This window comes from Grampus griseus, assembly GCF_964374135.1.
Source record: "Grampus griseus genome assembly, chromosome: 1".
NCBI classification, from domain to species: Eukaryota; Metazoa; Chordata; class Mammalia; order Artiodactyla; family Delphinidae; genus Grampus; species Grampus griseus.
The window spans coordinates 52,461,337-52,476,457 of NC_139017.1; the positions used below are offsets into that span (position 1 = coordinate 52,461,337).

General features: G+C 42.2%; 1 protein-coding gene across 2 annotated transcripts in view; it reads right to left on the reverse strand.

The window, feature by feature from the left end:
* Positions 1–15,121, reverse strand: part of SCYL3 (SCY1 like pseudokinase 3) — a 39,483-nt gene that overhangs the window by 7,195 nt on the left and 17,167 nt on the right. For both annotated transcript variants that reach the window (XM_082667771.1, XM_082667772.1), the window contains exons 5-10: positions 13,497–13,553; positions 12,288–12,390; positions 10,761–10,872; positions 8,754–8,831; positions 6,503–6,642; positions 5,668–5,852 (exon numbers count right to left, since the gene is read on the reverse strand). In XM_082667771.1, the coding sequence (XP_082523897.1) occupies positions 5,668–5,852; positions 6,503–6,642; positions 8,754–8,831; positions 10,761–10,872; positions 12,288–12,390; positions 13,497–13,553 (675 nt within the window). The remainder of the gene's footprint in view (positions 1–5,667; positions 5,853–6,502; positions 6,643–8,753; positions 8,832–10,760; positions 10,873–12,287; positions 12,391–13,496; positions 13,554–15,121) is intronic.

A 15,121-nucleotide genomic window follows, 5' to 3' on the forward strand; every position in this document is an offset into this window, starting at 1 on the left:
AGACAGGTCAAGTAAGGAGATTGACTCAGTAACCAAAAACCTACCAACAAACAAAAGTCCAGACACAGATGGCTTCACTGGTGAAGTCTACCAAACATTCAAAGAATTAATACCAATCCTTCTCAAATCCTTCCAAAAAATAGAAGAAGAGGGAACTCATTTTTAAAAGGCCAGCATTACCCTGACACCAAAACCAGAGGACACCACAAGAAAAGAAAATTACAGGCCAATATCCCTGATGAATATAGATGCCAAAATACTCAACAGAATTAGAAAACAAATTCAACAATACATTAAAAGGATCACATACCACGATCAAGTGGGATTTATTCCAGTGATGCCAGGATGGTTGAACATATGCAAAAAATCAATGTAATACACCACATTAACAAAATGAAGGATAAAAATCATATGATCATCTCAATAAATGCAGAAAAAGCATCTGACAAAATTCAACATCCATTCATGATTAACTCTCAACAAACTGGGTATAGAGGAAACATACTTCAACATAGTAAAGGCCATATATGACAAGTCCACAGCTAACATTATACTGAAAAGCTGAAAGCCTTCTCTCTGAGATTAGGAACAAGCCAAGGATGCCTGCTCTTGCCAACACGGTATTAGAAGTCCTAGCCACAGCAATTAGGCAAGAAAAAAAAAGATATTTAAATCAGAAAGTAAGAAGTAAAATGGTCACTTTTTGCAGATGACATAATACTATATGTAGAAAACCTTAAAGACTCCAACAAAAAACTTTTAGAACTAATAATGATTTCAGTAAAGTCACAGAATATACAATCAATATACAGAAATCTGTACTATTTCTATACACTAATAATGGACTGTCAGAAACAGAAAGAAAACAATCTCATTTACAATTGCATCAAAGAATAAAATACCTAGAAATAAATTTAACCAAGGAAGTGAAAGACCTGTACACTAAAAACTATAGGACACTGATGAAAGAAACTGAAGAAGACATAAATAAATGGAAAGATATTCTGTGCTCATGGACTGGAAGAATTAGTACTGTTAATAAACTGCCCATACTACCCTAGGCAATCTACAGATCCAATGCAAGCCCTATCAAAATTCCAATGGCATTTTTCACAGAAATAGAACAATCCTAAAATTTGTATGAAACCACAAAAGACTCTGAAGAGCCAAAGCAATCTTCAGAAAGAAAAACAAAGCTGGAAGCATCACACGCCCTGATTTCAAACCATATTACAAAGCTATAGTAATCAAAACAGTATAGTACTGGCATAAAACAGTCACACAGGTCAATGGAACAAAATAGAGAGCCCAGAAATAAACGTATACATATATGGTCAACTAATTTATGACAAAAAGAGCCAAGAACATACAATGCAGAAAGGATAGTCTATTCAATAAAGTGTTGGGAAAACTGGACAGTTACATGCAAAAGAATGAAACTAGACCACTATGTTATACCACATACAAAAATTAACTCAAAATGGGTTAATGACTTAAATGTAAGACCTGAAACCATAAAGCCCCTAGAAAAAAACATGGGCAGCAAGTTCTGTGACACCAGTCTTGGTGATGAGTTTTTGGATCTGACACCAAAAGCAAAGGTTACAAAAGCAAAAAACAAAGAAGTGGGACTACATCAAACTAAAAACCTTCTGCATAGCAAAGGAAACCATCAACAAAGTAAAAAGGTAATCTACTGAATGGGAGAAAATATTTGCAAATTGTACATGTGATAAGAGGTTAATATCCAAAATATACCAAAAAACTCATACAACTCAAAAGCAAAAACAGTTTGATTAAAAAGTAGGTTGAAGATATGAATAGACATTTTTCCAAAGACAACAGAAAGATGGTCACCAGGTATGTGAAAAGATGCTCAACATCATTAAACAACAGGAAAATGCAAATCAAAACCACGGTGAGATATCACCACACACCTGTCAGAATGGGTATTATCAAAAAGACAAGAAACAACAGGTGATGGCGAGGATGTGGCGAAAAAGGAACCTTTGTGTCTGTTGGTGGGAATTTATATTGGTGTAGCCACTATGGAAAACAGTACAGAGGTTCCTCAAAAAATTAAAAATAGAACTACCATACCATCCAGTGATTCTACTTCTGGGTATTTCTTTGAAGAAAAAACTACTAACTCAAAAAGATATATGCACGCCCATGTTCACTGCAACATTATTTACAATAGCCATGATATGGAAATAATTTAAGTGTCTACTGATGGATAAAGAAAATGTAGTACACACTCAGTAAAACTATTCAGCCATAAAAAAAGAATAAGATCTTGCCATTTGCAACAACATGGATCGACCTGGAGGACATTATGCTATGCTAAGGGAAGTAAGTCACACAGAGAAAGACAAATACTCATGTGTGTGTGGTGGTGGGGCAGAGGACAAACAGAAAAATGAGCTCACAGATACAGAGAACAGATTAGTGGTTGCCAGAGGTGGAAGTGAGGAGGTAGGGAGGAAATGAAATGGGTGAAGAGGGTCAAAAGGTACATACTTCCTGTTACAAAATAAAAAAGTCATAGAGATACAATGTACAGCATGGTGACTATAGTTAATAATACTGTATTGCATATTTCAAAGTTGCTAACAGAGTAATTCTTAAAAGTCATCACAAGAAAAAGATTTTGTAACTGTGTGGTGACACGTGGTAACTGGGCTTATTGTGGTGATCAGTTGCAATATATATACATATACACACATATCAAGTCATTCTCCTGTATACCTGAAACGAATATATCAATAATGTACCTCAATTTAAAAAAAAAAGGTTTTAAATGTTAATTTTCCGTATCTGTACTCACCTCATTGCAGAACCATAACATGGACTGGCAATATTCTGCAGAGCTCACTTAGAAACACTCATCTAGGTCACTAAGAGCTATGTTACCAGTCCTTGGCCTCTTCTCAGTTTTATACACCCATAAGGATAGGACCTTGAAACCTTCTTTATATCTGATGCATATAACACCTGCCCCAAACTGAGCCAATTATGATCTCTTTCCCGGTAACAAAAACTGGAATTTAGAGAAACTGGTTATCTCTGAGGTTTGCTTAAAATGAGGAGAGTGAACTTAGAAGCTATGGGTCAACCATGTTTGTCCATGTGTACACCAAATAATTAAAGCTGGTCTTCAAAAGTCAAGAGAGAAAGGAAGGCAATGAAGACCATATGGCTGAGTCCCAGCTGCACTTGATTTCCATGTAAGGCAGAATGACATCCTTTGATTAAAGTCTCTCTCTTTTTTTTTTTTTTTGCTTTAGCTTGTTTAAGTGGGTTTCAGTTACCTGCAGCCAGAAGAATCTTGACTAAGACATTCACATGGAGCTATGAGGAGAGATTTTGCTCTGAATTGGCAAACACGTATATAAGGAAGATGGCAGGCAAAGCATGTGCACCAGCCAGACACAAGGCTATCAGGAGTCCTGGGCTCTGGTCCTTGCTTTGCCAGGGGTTCTCAATATGACTCGGCTAATTAATCGCTTCATTATTCTGGTCTAGTTTCCTCATATATCCAAGATGAAGGTTTCCAACAGGACTCAATAAAATAACTAACAGGTCCAATGCTAACAAACCAGGCACTTTCTCGAAACAAAGGTGTACAAGTAAACTAAATCATGGTTAGAATTCTATCAACTGAATACGGTAATCATAAAATAAGAAACCACCAAAGCCAAAAACCCAAGAGTCATCCTCAAAACTCTCCCATCTAGTGAGAAACTGAGTCCTACCCCTTCTACCCTTAATCACTGCCACCATGTTTTCCCCAGTCCTTGTCATCTCTTAGCAGGACTATTCTAATAACTTCCTAGTTGAACTCCCTTAGTCTATCTTCCACTGCTCCCAAAGTGAACACTGAAATCAGTCAAGTTATTCCCCTACAGGGGGAGTAGCTCCACTGAGAGTTTTCACTGCCTTTCATATGCTGAGTATCTACTTATTATTTGACCTCAGCTCAGTGCCAATTCTGAGACCTGTGATGGTATCTCTATTTCAGAGTTAGAGTGCTTCATTCCTCTTCTAAATTTTCAGACACAAACAACTACAAGTAGGGTGACAACTACTGCTGCAGATGTAAACACAAAATGCTATGTTGTGGTAGCTAGGCTCTAAAGCCAGCCCCCAGTGAACCACACCCCCAGTATCCACACCCTTGTATAAAACCACCCCATGGTGAACCTGGCCTGACTTCTGTGACTCACTTCAACCAAGATAATGTGACAGAAGCAATGTTGTCAGTTTCCAATCTCTGCCTTAAGAAGGCTGCTTGGGCACTTCTAGTAGCCTTCGGCAGCCATGGAAGAAGTCCACACATCTTGCTAAGGAAATCATGTGGAGATGTCACATGGGGGAATAGGGGCCCTGAAATGTCCTGAGGCTTTATGGAGAGGGAGCCCCAGCTGTCCTGATGCCCCAGGTAAGCCCACCTTTCAACCTTCCCCTCCAAGGTGCCAAGGGGCTATTCTGGATGTGTTATGGGGCCCCAGATGACTGCTGCCTCAGCTGACATCATGTGGAACAACAGAACCCCCAAGCTGAGCCCAATCAATCCAAAGAATCGTGAGAATTAATAAAATGATTGTCATTTTAAGGCACTAAGTTTTGGGGTGATTTGCTACACAGACAACAAACATCTATTATTTCCGATCTACTCTCTCCTTGAAAGCAGGAAGTGTGTTACATACCTCTAGGGCCCCAGTACCTAAGCACAAGAACTGGCATAAAACCAGGCCTTATAATTTGTAAATAAATTAATCTGATAGAAAAACAAGTTATTTGAAAAATACCATGTGACCGATAAAATCTTTTAAAACCTTGTACCGAGTTGAATAGCGTCTTCCAAAAATTCATGTCCACCCAGAATGTGACCTTGAAATGCGTCATACTGGGTTAAATCCAATGACTGGTGTGCTTATAAAAAGGCCGTGTGACAACAGAAGCAGAAATTGGAGTGACACGGCTACAAGCCAAGAAACGCTAAAGGGCTACCAGAAGCTGGGAAGAAGGCAAGAAGAATTCTCCCCTAGAGCCTTCAGAGGAAGCCCTGCTGACATCCTCATTTTGGCTTTCTGGCCTCCAGAACCATAAGAGAAGAGATTTCTCTTGTTTTAAGCCACGCAGTTTGTGGTAATTTTGTTACCTCAGTTACAGAAAACCGATACAAACCTGGAGCCCTGGAGTGGGCAAATCTAACAGGCTCCCTGGTGGCTGACTGATAGGCTGAAAACCACTGACAGGAATCATCTCCTGTTCCTCTCAGTTATAATTTAATTATTTTATAGTAATTTAATTATGATACTTGCACTTTATGTTCACAAAGCATCCCACAAACGAATCCTGTTAGTTTTCCCCCAAAGAATTAGCAAACAGAATTACAGTTTTTCAGGTTATAAACAGGTGAAAACCAAATATGTTAGTTTAACTGATTTGCCTGTGTGACTGGCCTGGAAATGCAACTTTAATTCCCGCCCTTTGGATCCCAGGAGGCGTTTAAACTGAAGTTCTGCCTCAGGCCTTCTCAGCTGTTCCCCAGACGCTCCAAAGACCCCCTCCCTCCCAGCTCCCCTGCCCCCAGCACCCGCAGCGGGCCCTGGCTCCGCCTCCTCCCCTGGAGAGCGCTGTGGGCGCCCGCCCCGCCCCTACCTGGGGCAGGATGACTTTCTTCAGCTGCTCCTGGGTGAAGTGCCCCACGTAGGCCTCCAGGTGAGACAGCAGCACCGTCCGCACGTGCTCCTCGTGCACCTCAAACAGCCGCAGCAGCACGGGGATCACCCGCGCCTGGAACAGGGCTGGTGAGAGCAGGCGGGGGGCTCCTCCCCTCGCACCGTCTTCTCCCCAGGTCAGACGAAAGAACAACGCGTCACTTCGGTGAAAGGAGCACGAAGCCCAGCGCAGAAACTGAGCCCAGAACTTCACACACGTTCTAAATGCTCTTCTAAATTCCCAAACCAAAGGGAAGTGCTTCTTTTGACCCCAAATTACTCAAGGCTTAACTGTCTTAATCACACTCCACCTTGTAGAAGTGTTTCTGAAATACTCTATCATACTTAATGTACTATTTACAAAGAAACCTTATGTTCTAATAGAATCCTGAGTCGACAGCTCTTTATATACTTACATCTAATCAATGAGGAATTTCATATACTAGATTCAACGGATATGATTGTTGCAATTTCATCCGGAAAGCCAGGAAGTGTGTTAAATGCTACAACAAGAGTTGGCGCTGACGGTCCTCTCCTTCCTAGTAGTTATGGTAGGTTATTCAACAGAGACATGCATCAGAATCATTTGGGGACCTTTCAAAATACATATTTACCCATCCTTGCTCTGTCCCAGAACCAGTGGATCAGGCACAGGCAAATTTTTAAAAAGCTCCCCAGGTGATTCAGATTACCATGAAATAATCTTGCACTGCTCAAATATGGACTAATAACTCCCAAACTCCATAATTACCAATAATACTTTGAAAAAAATTCACCTTTTTTGGGGCCAAGGAGGTAGGGAAGAAAACTCTTAACAGCTACTGGCTCTGCAAACACCAACTGATTAAGCAGAAGAGGCACCAGCCGTGAAGCTATTAATTCCTCTGACAGGCAGCTGACTCTGTCCAGGAGGAACCTGAGGGCAAAGAAGGAAAGCCTGGGAAACTGGCTGTGACACTGTATCAACTCACTTGTACAGTTTAGACGCATGCAGCTTTATTCCACTTCCATCAAAGTGATGAATCTGAAATGTAGCTAAAGAAACTGTAGCTAGGTCAGTCCCCAGGTATTTAAGAAAAACACAGAAGGTGTGAGGCAAGGCCAAACAGTCAGTACATACACAACCTCCAATCCAAGCTAGGAAAATTTTTTCAAAAAATGGCCCCTCATTAATAGCAAGAGTGTCTTCTCTCCCCGCTAATAAGCCAGAGGCTTTCTGGTCAATAAAAGGTACTTTCTCAAGTTTAAAAGATGTAGGATATTACATTATCTAAAGTTTCCACGGTAAACAAAATACTAGCTTTTGTTACTCAACTTATTAAAACAAGCTATGTACAAGCACTTAGTTAGGAAATACACAGATATCAGGTGTTGGCAGTAGTAAAACGCCACTATACAATCACCCTGAGCAGGTAATCCTGCCTCCTCCTTAATTGGGAAACAGGCCCCACCATGCTTTATCTCCTGCAAGCCCCTCGGCCACTATCGACAAACCAGTCCACACCCAAACTCACTCCCAGCTCCTTTTCAGGTTCCATGGATGCGAGGGCTTCCTCTTATTGAAGGTCACCCCCACTGAGCCATTGCCCCAACTCCCCCTTCTCCCCCAGGGCCATGCACCGACAGCCCCCCAACACAACTGCATCTTCAACTCCTCCCTCAGTCCCCCACCAGCTCTGTCCCATCAGCCTACAAACATGCTCCCGTCTCTTCCAGCCTTAAAAACATCCTTCCTAAAAAGAAAAAAAAAAATCCTTCCTTGACTCCATTAGCAATTCTTTAGCAATTCTATGTTCCTCTTCTCCGAGCTTTTCAGGAGATTTTACCCAAAGTCCACTTTCTCACCTTCCACCCATTTCTCAATTCACTGCAGTTTGATTCGCTCTGCTGAAACAGCTCTGAGACAAGGTCATCAGTGCTCTCCTGACTGCTAACTGAACAGGTATCTGTTGACTGCTCCTATCTTTCTGAAATTTTCTACTCCTTTGGAATACCAGCCTCCTGGCTGTCTCTCAATCTCCTCCAACCACTGCTTCTGTCTCATTCATCAGCCACTCCCTCCCCACTGGCCCCCTTACAAGGTTGTGTGCCCCAGGGTTACATTTGGGCCACTGTACTTTTCATGCTACCCACTTTCTATGGGGCAATGTCACCAACTACAGGCTGATGAAGCCTCACATTCGCCTCTAGCTCATCAGCTTAAGACCTCTCTCCTGAGCTTCTGACCCATCTGCCCAAATGCCCACGTACATCTCTACCTGAAGTCCCACAGACACTTCAAACCAACACACTGAATGCCAAATTCTTCATTTTCTCTGCATGTAGGTTCTCTCCTCCAGTATCCTCTAATTCTTTTGGTGATAATCACTAAGGCTTGTCAGTCTGTTTTAGTATTTCTTATCTGTGTCTTCTTCACTGTACCATCACTGCCCTTACATGAGGCTTCACATTTACTACCTGGCCTACTGCAGTCTACCAGCCGATCCAAGTCTTATGTGAAATAAACCTGTGCCCTCCAGAGAAAACAGAGCGATCCACCCAAGGGGAAACAGCCATCTCACAGCCCGTTTTCACTCCTTTGATGGTTTCAAGGCCTGAAGTCCACTGCTTACCAATAGTGTCAATACTCCTAAGTGCCACGTCCAAGGGTGCCCACCCCTTACCCTCCAGCAGGACCCAAGCACTCATCATTCCTCGCACAAGACATACTGTGTCTTGCCTCTGTGCACCGGTTCATGTTGCTCCTCTGCCTAGAATACCTCTTCTCTAACCTCCTTCTCCCCCGTCCTCTGTTGTTTTCAGGACGACCCCCTCAAGCTCCATCACTGTTTAAGGGTTATCAGTCTGTATCTGTTTCCCTCACCAGAACTGTCCATGCCAGGGCCTAGAAAAGAGCCTGACGTATAGGAAATGTCACTAAACTTTAAGAAAACAAATGTCTGACTCATCCTCTCTAGGACACCTGAAGTGATTACATGGACTTAACCCAAGTTACTGAATTTTAAGGCCTGAATTTTCTAAACTTACTTGAAAAATTCAGCTTTTTCCTCTTCACTCTTCAATGTTAAACTTTTCAAGAAATTCACAACTTCTAGAAAATCATTCCTAAATGCCAAAAAAAAAAAAAAGATGCAGGACAACAGATTAAAGATGGCGTTGTCAAATATTGAAGCAATAACCGCAGACCACACCACAATAATATTCAACAAAGAAACATTCCCCTGTGCCACTTGGAAGATTCTATTATAACTAAGTAGCTTATAAGACAAATACTATGGAACAAGTCCACAAGGAATTTAATATTTTAAGAATATCAAAGAGATCTGTCAAGAGGATACACGCTTAACCACACACACATGTGCATACACAAACGCTAACAAACACTGTGGTTTTAATCATCATCATAATCATCCAAATGTTTTGTTGTAATAGGATGTGGTTACATGAACTATCCTGGGAGAAATGGTATTACCATTACAAAATAGTTGCTAATTCTCAAGTCTCCTTTGGTGAAAACTATTAAAGAGGGCTGGGGAAAGAGGAATTTCTGGTATAAGTCATAGCAATCTTTTCGGTTCTCCCGTTGTAGTTGTCTGGTCACTTTTGCAGCCAGGCAGGGAAGAGGGTGAGAGGAGTGGTCAGTTTCCTGCAGGGTCTCCAGAGAGCCCCGCGGCCACTCAGCTCCAAGCCAACGTCACCCCTGGAAAGGAGGCTTCAGCAGCAGCCTGCAGCCCCCTGCCAGGACAGCTGACCTCCTGGGTCTCCACTCCTCACATTGACACCTGTTTCCCTCTGGCTCAGCGGCAGAGAAAAAGCACAAAGCCTTAACCGAAGTGCAATGAGGTTGGCTTGGCTGCCTCAGCGGGAAATGCTGGCCCTCCTCCTCCTGCTGCCGCCTCTGGCCGGGCTTTCCCCTCTCGTGTAACAATCAGATTTGGGGGACAGGGCGCCAGTGTGTGGTTTTGGCTTCCCTCTCCCATCTCTGTTTAACACATAATTCTTACTAAAGAACTCTTATCACACACAGTAGTGAGAGCATCTATTTACTATAAAGGATTCTGCTTTGTAGAGATTCTATACCAAGATAAAGTATCACTATGAATCACCCAAAAAGACACGGAAATACCTTGGTTAAAAGACTTATACTGGGAAAGGTCTGAACAGTTTCCCTGGAGCATAAGTGACAAAACCCTTGTAACTACAAGGAAAATACCCCCTCTGCCTTGTTTAATAATATACACCCCCATCCTCAGAGGTAACTGTCCCCCTCCAGGGATAATATTAGCTTTCCCTTCACTCTGGTTTCTCTCAGGCTTTCTGACTGCAAACACATAGGATTTTTACTTTCACAACTGACATAAAACTGATTTTGCTAATAAAAGTCATGAATGTGGAGTTAACCTGTGCAGAAGTTCTGCAGTCATGGAAATTAAAAAATAAAGGACACATAATTAAAACTAACCTGGAAGAGAGGTTCAAAAACATCTGAATCCAGCGACAGTATTAACAGCTACACTGTGCCCTCCCACTAAATTGACTTCTTTGCTCTTCCATCACGTATCACTAAACAAAGAAAACAATCTTCTGCCTGAAGAAAAATAAGCTCATTTCCACACCCCCACCCAACTAAAATTCAACAATAACAGACTCGTATCACAATGGCAGCAAAAAGGAAAGGCCATGTTTATTAAGTTCCTCAATTAACTTCCAACTGTAAATCACTGGACATAGCCTAGCTTCTTCACATTCAGAAGCCCTAAGTAATCCAGCTATAATTTCTAGACCCAGGCCTCCATGACAATTAAAGAGTTCGAAAACTTCCTATCTGTGATAGGAAGCTGAAAGGCAACCCAATTTCTCCCTCTATTTTCCCATGTGGACATGATTCACTCTCTTCTAATAATGAAGGACAACAACAGCAGCAAAAGGACCGCAGCATTTGGTCCTCCAACACCCACCACTGGAGCATAACCCACAAGAGAGCAGGCGGGCATCAGTGGGGAGCAGCCAGCGTGTCACCCCAGGCGCCCTCACCTGAAGAAGTCATGGGACAGGAGGGTGCAGAGCGCTGGCCGACAGTTTGGAATGGGATTCAGCAAAGTTGAGTGCAAGGTCTGTTGAAAGCTGGAGAGAACATCCGCTGAAACTGAAATCCAGAGCGACAGTTAGTTTCCAATGCCGTCTCCCTCTTTTCAGGACCTCTATAGCTGGAGACTGACGAGAGCAAAAACCAACCTGTAAAAGCCCAAACAAACAAAGCCCTGGCTGTTGCTGAACAGCTTCCTGCTTTCCTGAAGCCAAGCTCCTTGACAGGTGTAGAAAATTGTCCTGACAACACATCCAAGCCCCTGCTCACGTACCTCCCCCCCTTGGAAGCCCTCTCATTTCCTGACTGTCAGTTTAACTCAGCTCAGGCCCAGAGGAGGAGGTTTAACAAGCGGCAGGTTTGAGGGCCTTTTCAACCAGGTCTCCTCACCCACAGAACACAGGAAGTTATCTGAATGACTATATTTTCAACTCTCTCAGGGGTGGTACATAATTGCCACCATTCTAGACACAGTGAAGAACAGTGAGTTCATCATCCACCAAGAATGCCTCAGGGTTTAATTCTCAAGTGTTTAGGCTGGGACAACTCAGAGCTGACAGCTGAATGGTGCTTGTGACTGCAGAGCACTGCGTGAACCGGGAAGAAGAAACTGCGTTAGAGCTGCAGCAATGTGAGATATAGGCCAGTAAGGGGCCTAAAGAGACATGGACCCCAGTACACTTAAAGGGTGGACAACTGAAGGCCTGGAGTGGCTGGAGGAGAGTGTAGCAGGCTGCCAGAGAACTCAGAAGAGACCTATGTGTTCAGTGGCCTGGGCTTTGAGGGCCAACAAAAGAAAAAAGTAATGAGTAAATGAAATCACAAAGAAAAAAATCAAAAGAACTTTGAAAAAAAGATAAACGTTAATCTTGATTTAGAAATTAAGAAAAAACTTTGAATCTTACTCTATTCTTCAGATCATTACATATACATCAATAACAGCATTCACTTACTTTTTGGCTGCCTTGATAAAGAATCGTCTTTAGACCATAAATACCAATACCAATTAATAAGATAATAACATGATATTCACAGCCATAGTTCAAAGTTCCTACTTAAAACTTTTTTTTTTTTTTTTTCCTGCGGTACGCGGGCCTCTCACTGTTGTGGCCTCTCCCGTTGCGGAGCACAGGCTCCGGACGCTCAGGCTCAGCGGCCATGGCTCACGGGCCTAGCCGCTCCGTGGCACGTGGGATCTTCCCGGACCGGGGCACAAACCCGTGTCCCCCGCATCGGCAGACGGACCGTCAACCACTGCGCCACCAGGGAAGCCCTAAAATTCTTTTAACTATGCAAAGTAAAGAAACCCGAAGCTTCTTCCCTCCCTGCTATTAGGATCTGCCCTAAACAACTTTCTTGGTAAGCAACAGCTCCTTACTATGATCAAAGACTGCAGTTCTCTGAATACATACAGAACAAGCCATGGATGATTTTCCTACTTATTCTGTGGATGCAGCAGCATAACTCCAACTCACCCTGTTCACTTAAGATTGTGAGCAAACTTTCCACCAATGTCCCAAAAGAATAGGCATCCCGAGCATGTCCATGTGACTCTGGCAGAGTTGTGAATTCTGGAAGCTAAAAGCAGTAAAGACCATTAAAACCAGAGGATCTGCTTTACAAACCATTTCTACTTTTCTCTGAAGCACTTTCTCCCATTTTTGCATTCATTATACTCAAAGCTAACTACATATTACCACACACTAATTTACAGGCTCTTAAAACTATTAGTGAATAGAATTTATCAATGATACTAATAATATCAAACAAGGGCAAAAAGAAAAAAGGTCAGAATATATGTCTGTGGCTTTCAAAAATATTTTTGACTGCAAACCAGAGAAAAAAATTATCATAATTATCATTATCAACATATTCACATACATGTATAAATACGTATCAGAAACAAAAGTTTCAAAAGACAGTACTTAGCTTTACTACCCAAGATGTCCAATGATATTTTCTATTTTATTCCTTTCTTTTTCTCCCTTAAAATGCTGGTCAGGACCCCTAAATTGATTCAAAACCCACAAATCATCAGTTTGAAAAACACCACTATATATACATAGTACTGATTTGAATAAACCTGAGTTATTTCAAGTCTTAGGTTTATACTTAAGTTTATAGTTGGGTTTGTATTTCCTGTAAAGCACACTAAATATGTCTTTAGGGGTCAATGTCTATAGTGGTTAAGAACAAATATAGAGAAAGCAGCTGCTTTTGAATTTACTGGTAAATATACTCTTTCTTTACCACCACCATAATATTAATAATTGCCCTTCCTTACATCTTGGAATCCCAACTAATGGCCAGATAGGCAGATGACTGGTTGGGTGAAGCACAGAAAAGGGCCAGGGTCTTGCTTCCTCAGCTCTCATGGCTTCCAATAATGTACAAAGACTTACCATGAAATAGCTATGAAGCGCCAACCCTGCTCACACTGAGGTACCTCTTATCTTTAAGCACTATCACGGGTGTCTATATGACCAAAAAATGTAAGCTGAGTGTCAAGAAAAAGGCTTTCTGCTGTGATGATACAGTAAGTCTTAGAAGCCTTCAAGGCCAGAGGAATTATGAGGCGTCTATAACTTAGCAAAGAAAGAGGTGGGCAGAGGAAAGGTTTTTTTAAAGTTTCATACACAGTTACACAAAGAAGCCTTCATTACATCTGAAGCGTATCCTCTTACCATCTCTTCAGGAGGGATAGATGCTGGGTCTCTTACTGACTGAATACTCCTCAGAAACTAGACAGAGAAATAAATTAAGGAAAGTAATTCAAGCATATGTTTGGTGAACTGATCTCTTACATTAAGTTACAAAAGCAAAGAGCAATGGAAACAGCAGCAATGAAACCTTCAAACCAATGCCACACATTAAATGCATAAATTTAAAATCTTGATAACTAAAAAATGCAGATATGGTACCTGGCATGGCGCAAGGCTTAGTGGAAAATAAATTACGAGTTCCCTTTCCTTTCCCCTTCAGCTGGTTTAACAGAAACCCTCTGGTGTTCAGAGGCATCTCTGTAACTGATTTCCTTATAAGGAAATTAGAAATACTTCTTTTTCATCCTGCATAGATATTAACAAATAAAAGTCTTCTCCAGCAGAGAACAAATCTATCATTAATCTGCTCACTGAGTCAAGTCAATCATAAGGTTTGCTGTCACATGAGATATATGAGGATCTTATAAACTACAGAGACAAAGCCAACATCCACAGAACAAGTACATTCATTCACTGATTCAAAGACTATTTTTCAAGAGCTTATGTGTCCCAAGCACCATTTAGGGCACCAGGAATACAAAATGAATGCAATAAATCCCCGTCCCCAGCCAGGTGCTCACAACCTAGAACTAAACTAAGAACTTAGATAACGTGTGCTGGCTGAGTGCCACGGAAGCCTAGGAGGGAACTACTCTTGTTGGGTAGGGAACGCCTGGGGGAGGGCTTCACAAAGATGAGACTTAGCCAGATCTAGACTTCAGCTAGGCGTCAGCCGGATCTTACATCCTGCAGAGAACCCAGGGGAAGAAAGGCATCCCAGCAACAGAATGGCACACAAAGAAAGAAGAGGGTGAAAGAGGACCACCCGTGAGAACACAGCTGAGATGCGTGCAACAGGATGCAACCGGAGTGTAGCTCAATAACTGAGAGGTATACGGAGCTAAAGGTAGGCTGGGAAGGAGACTGTGAAGGGCCTTGTATGCCACGGTAAAGAATCTGGGATGAACCCCACAGGAAGAATTACATCCTGGTATACTAACTAGATGTAAGCTGACTTCTGAGAAGAAAGCGATCAACAGGGGCAGAAATAAAAAAGGAATGTCTTCGTGGTGGAAGGAGCATTTGAATTGAGCCAGAGCCCCTGAAGGTGCACATGCAACAAGGCCCCCATGTGGAAGCTGCACACAAGGGAACACGGGAAATTAGGCCGAGCCAGGAAGTCGGGGAGCCACCTCATCAGTAAGTCAGGGAGCCACCCTGTCAATAGGGAAATTATGACGGGAGTGGTATTTCTGTTTTAAAAATAGTTAACTCTAGTGGCAACATGCAAAATGGTGAAAACAGGAAACAAAACAGAGAAGAGCAAGGTTGCTCAACCCAGGAGGGAAATATGTAGATCTCTGTCAGACAAAGTTACTGTTCAAGAAGTACCACAGGCAGCAACAACACAGCGCGGCACTAGGAGCAGCTGCGATGCACAGCTCTTAAGACGTGGTGTATGACTCTGGACAACTTGAACGACTGTTCAGTGAACATTTCTAATGTACCTAATATGTGCCAGGCACCATTCTAGGTGGATATATAAA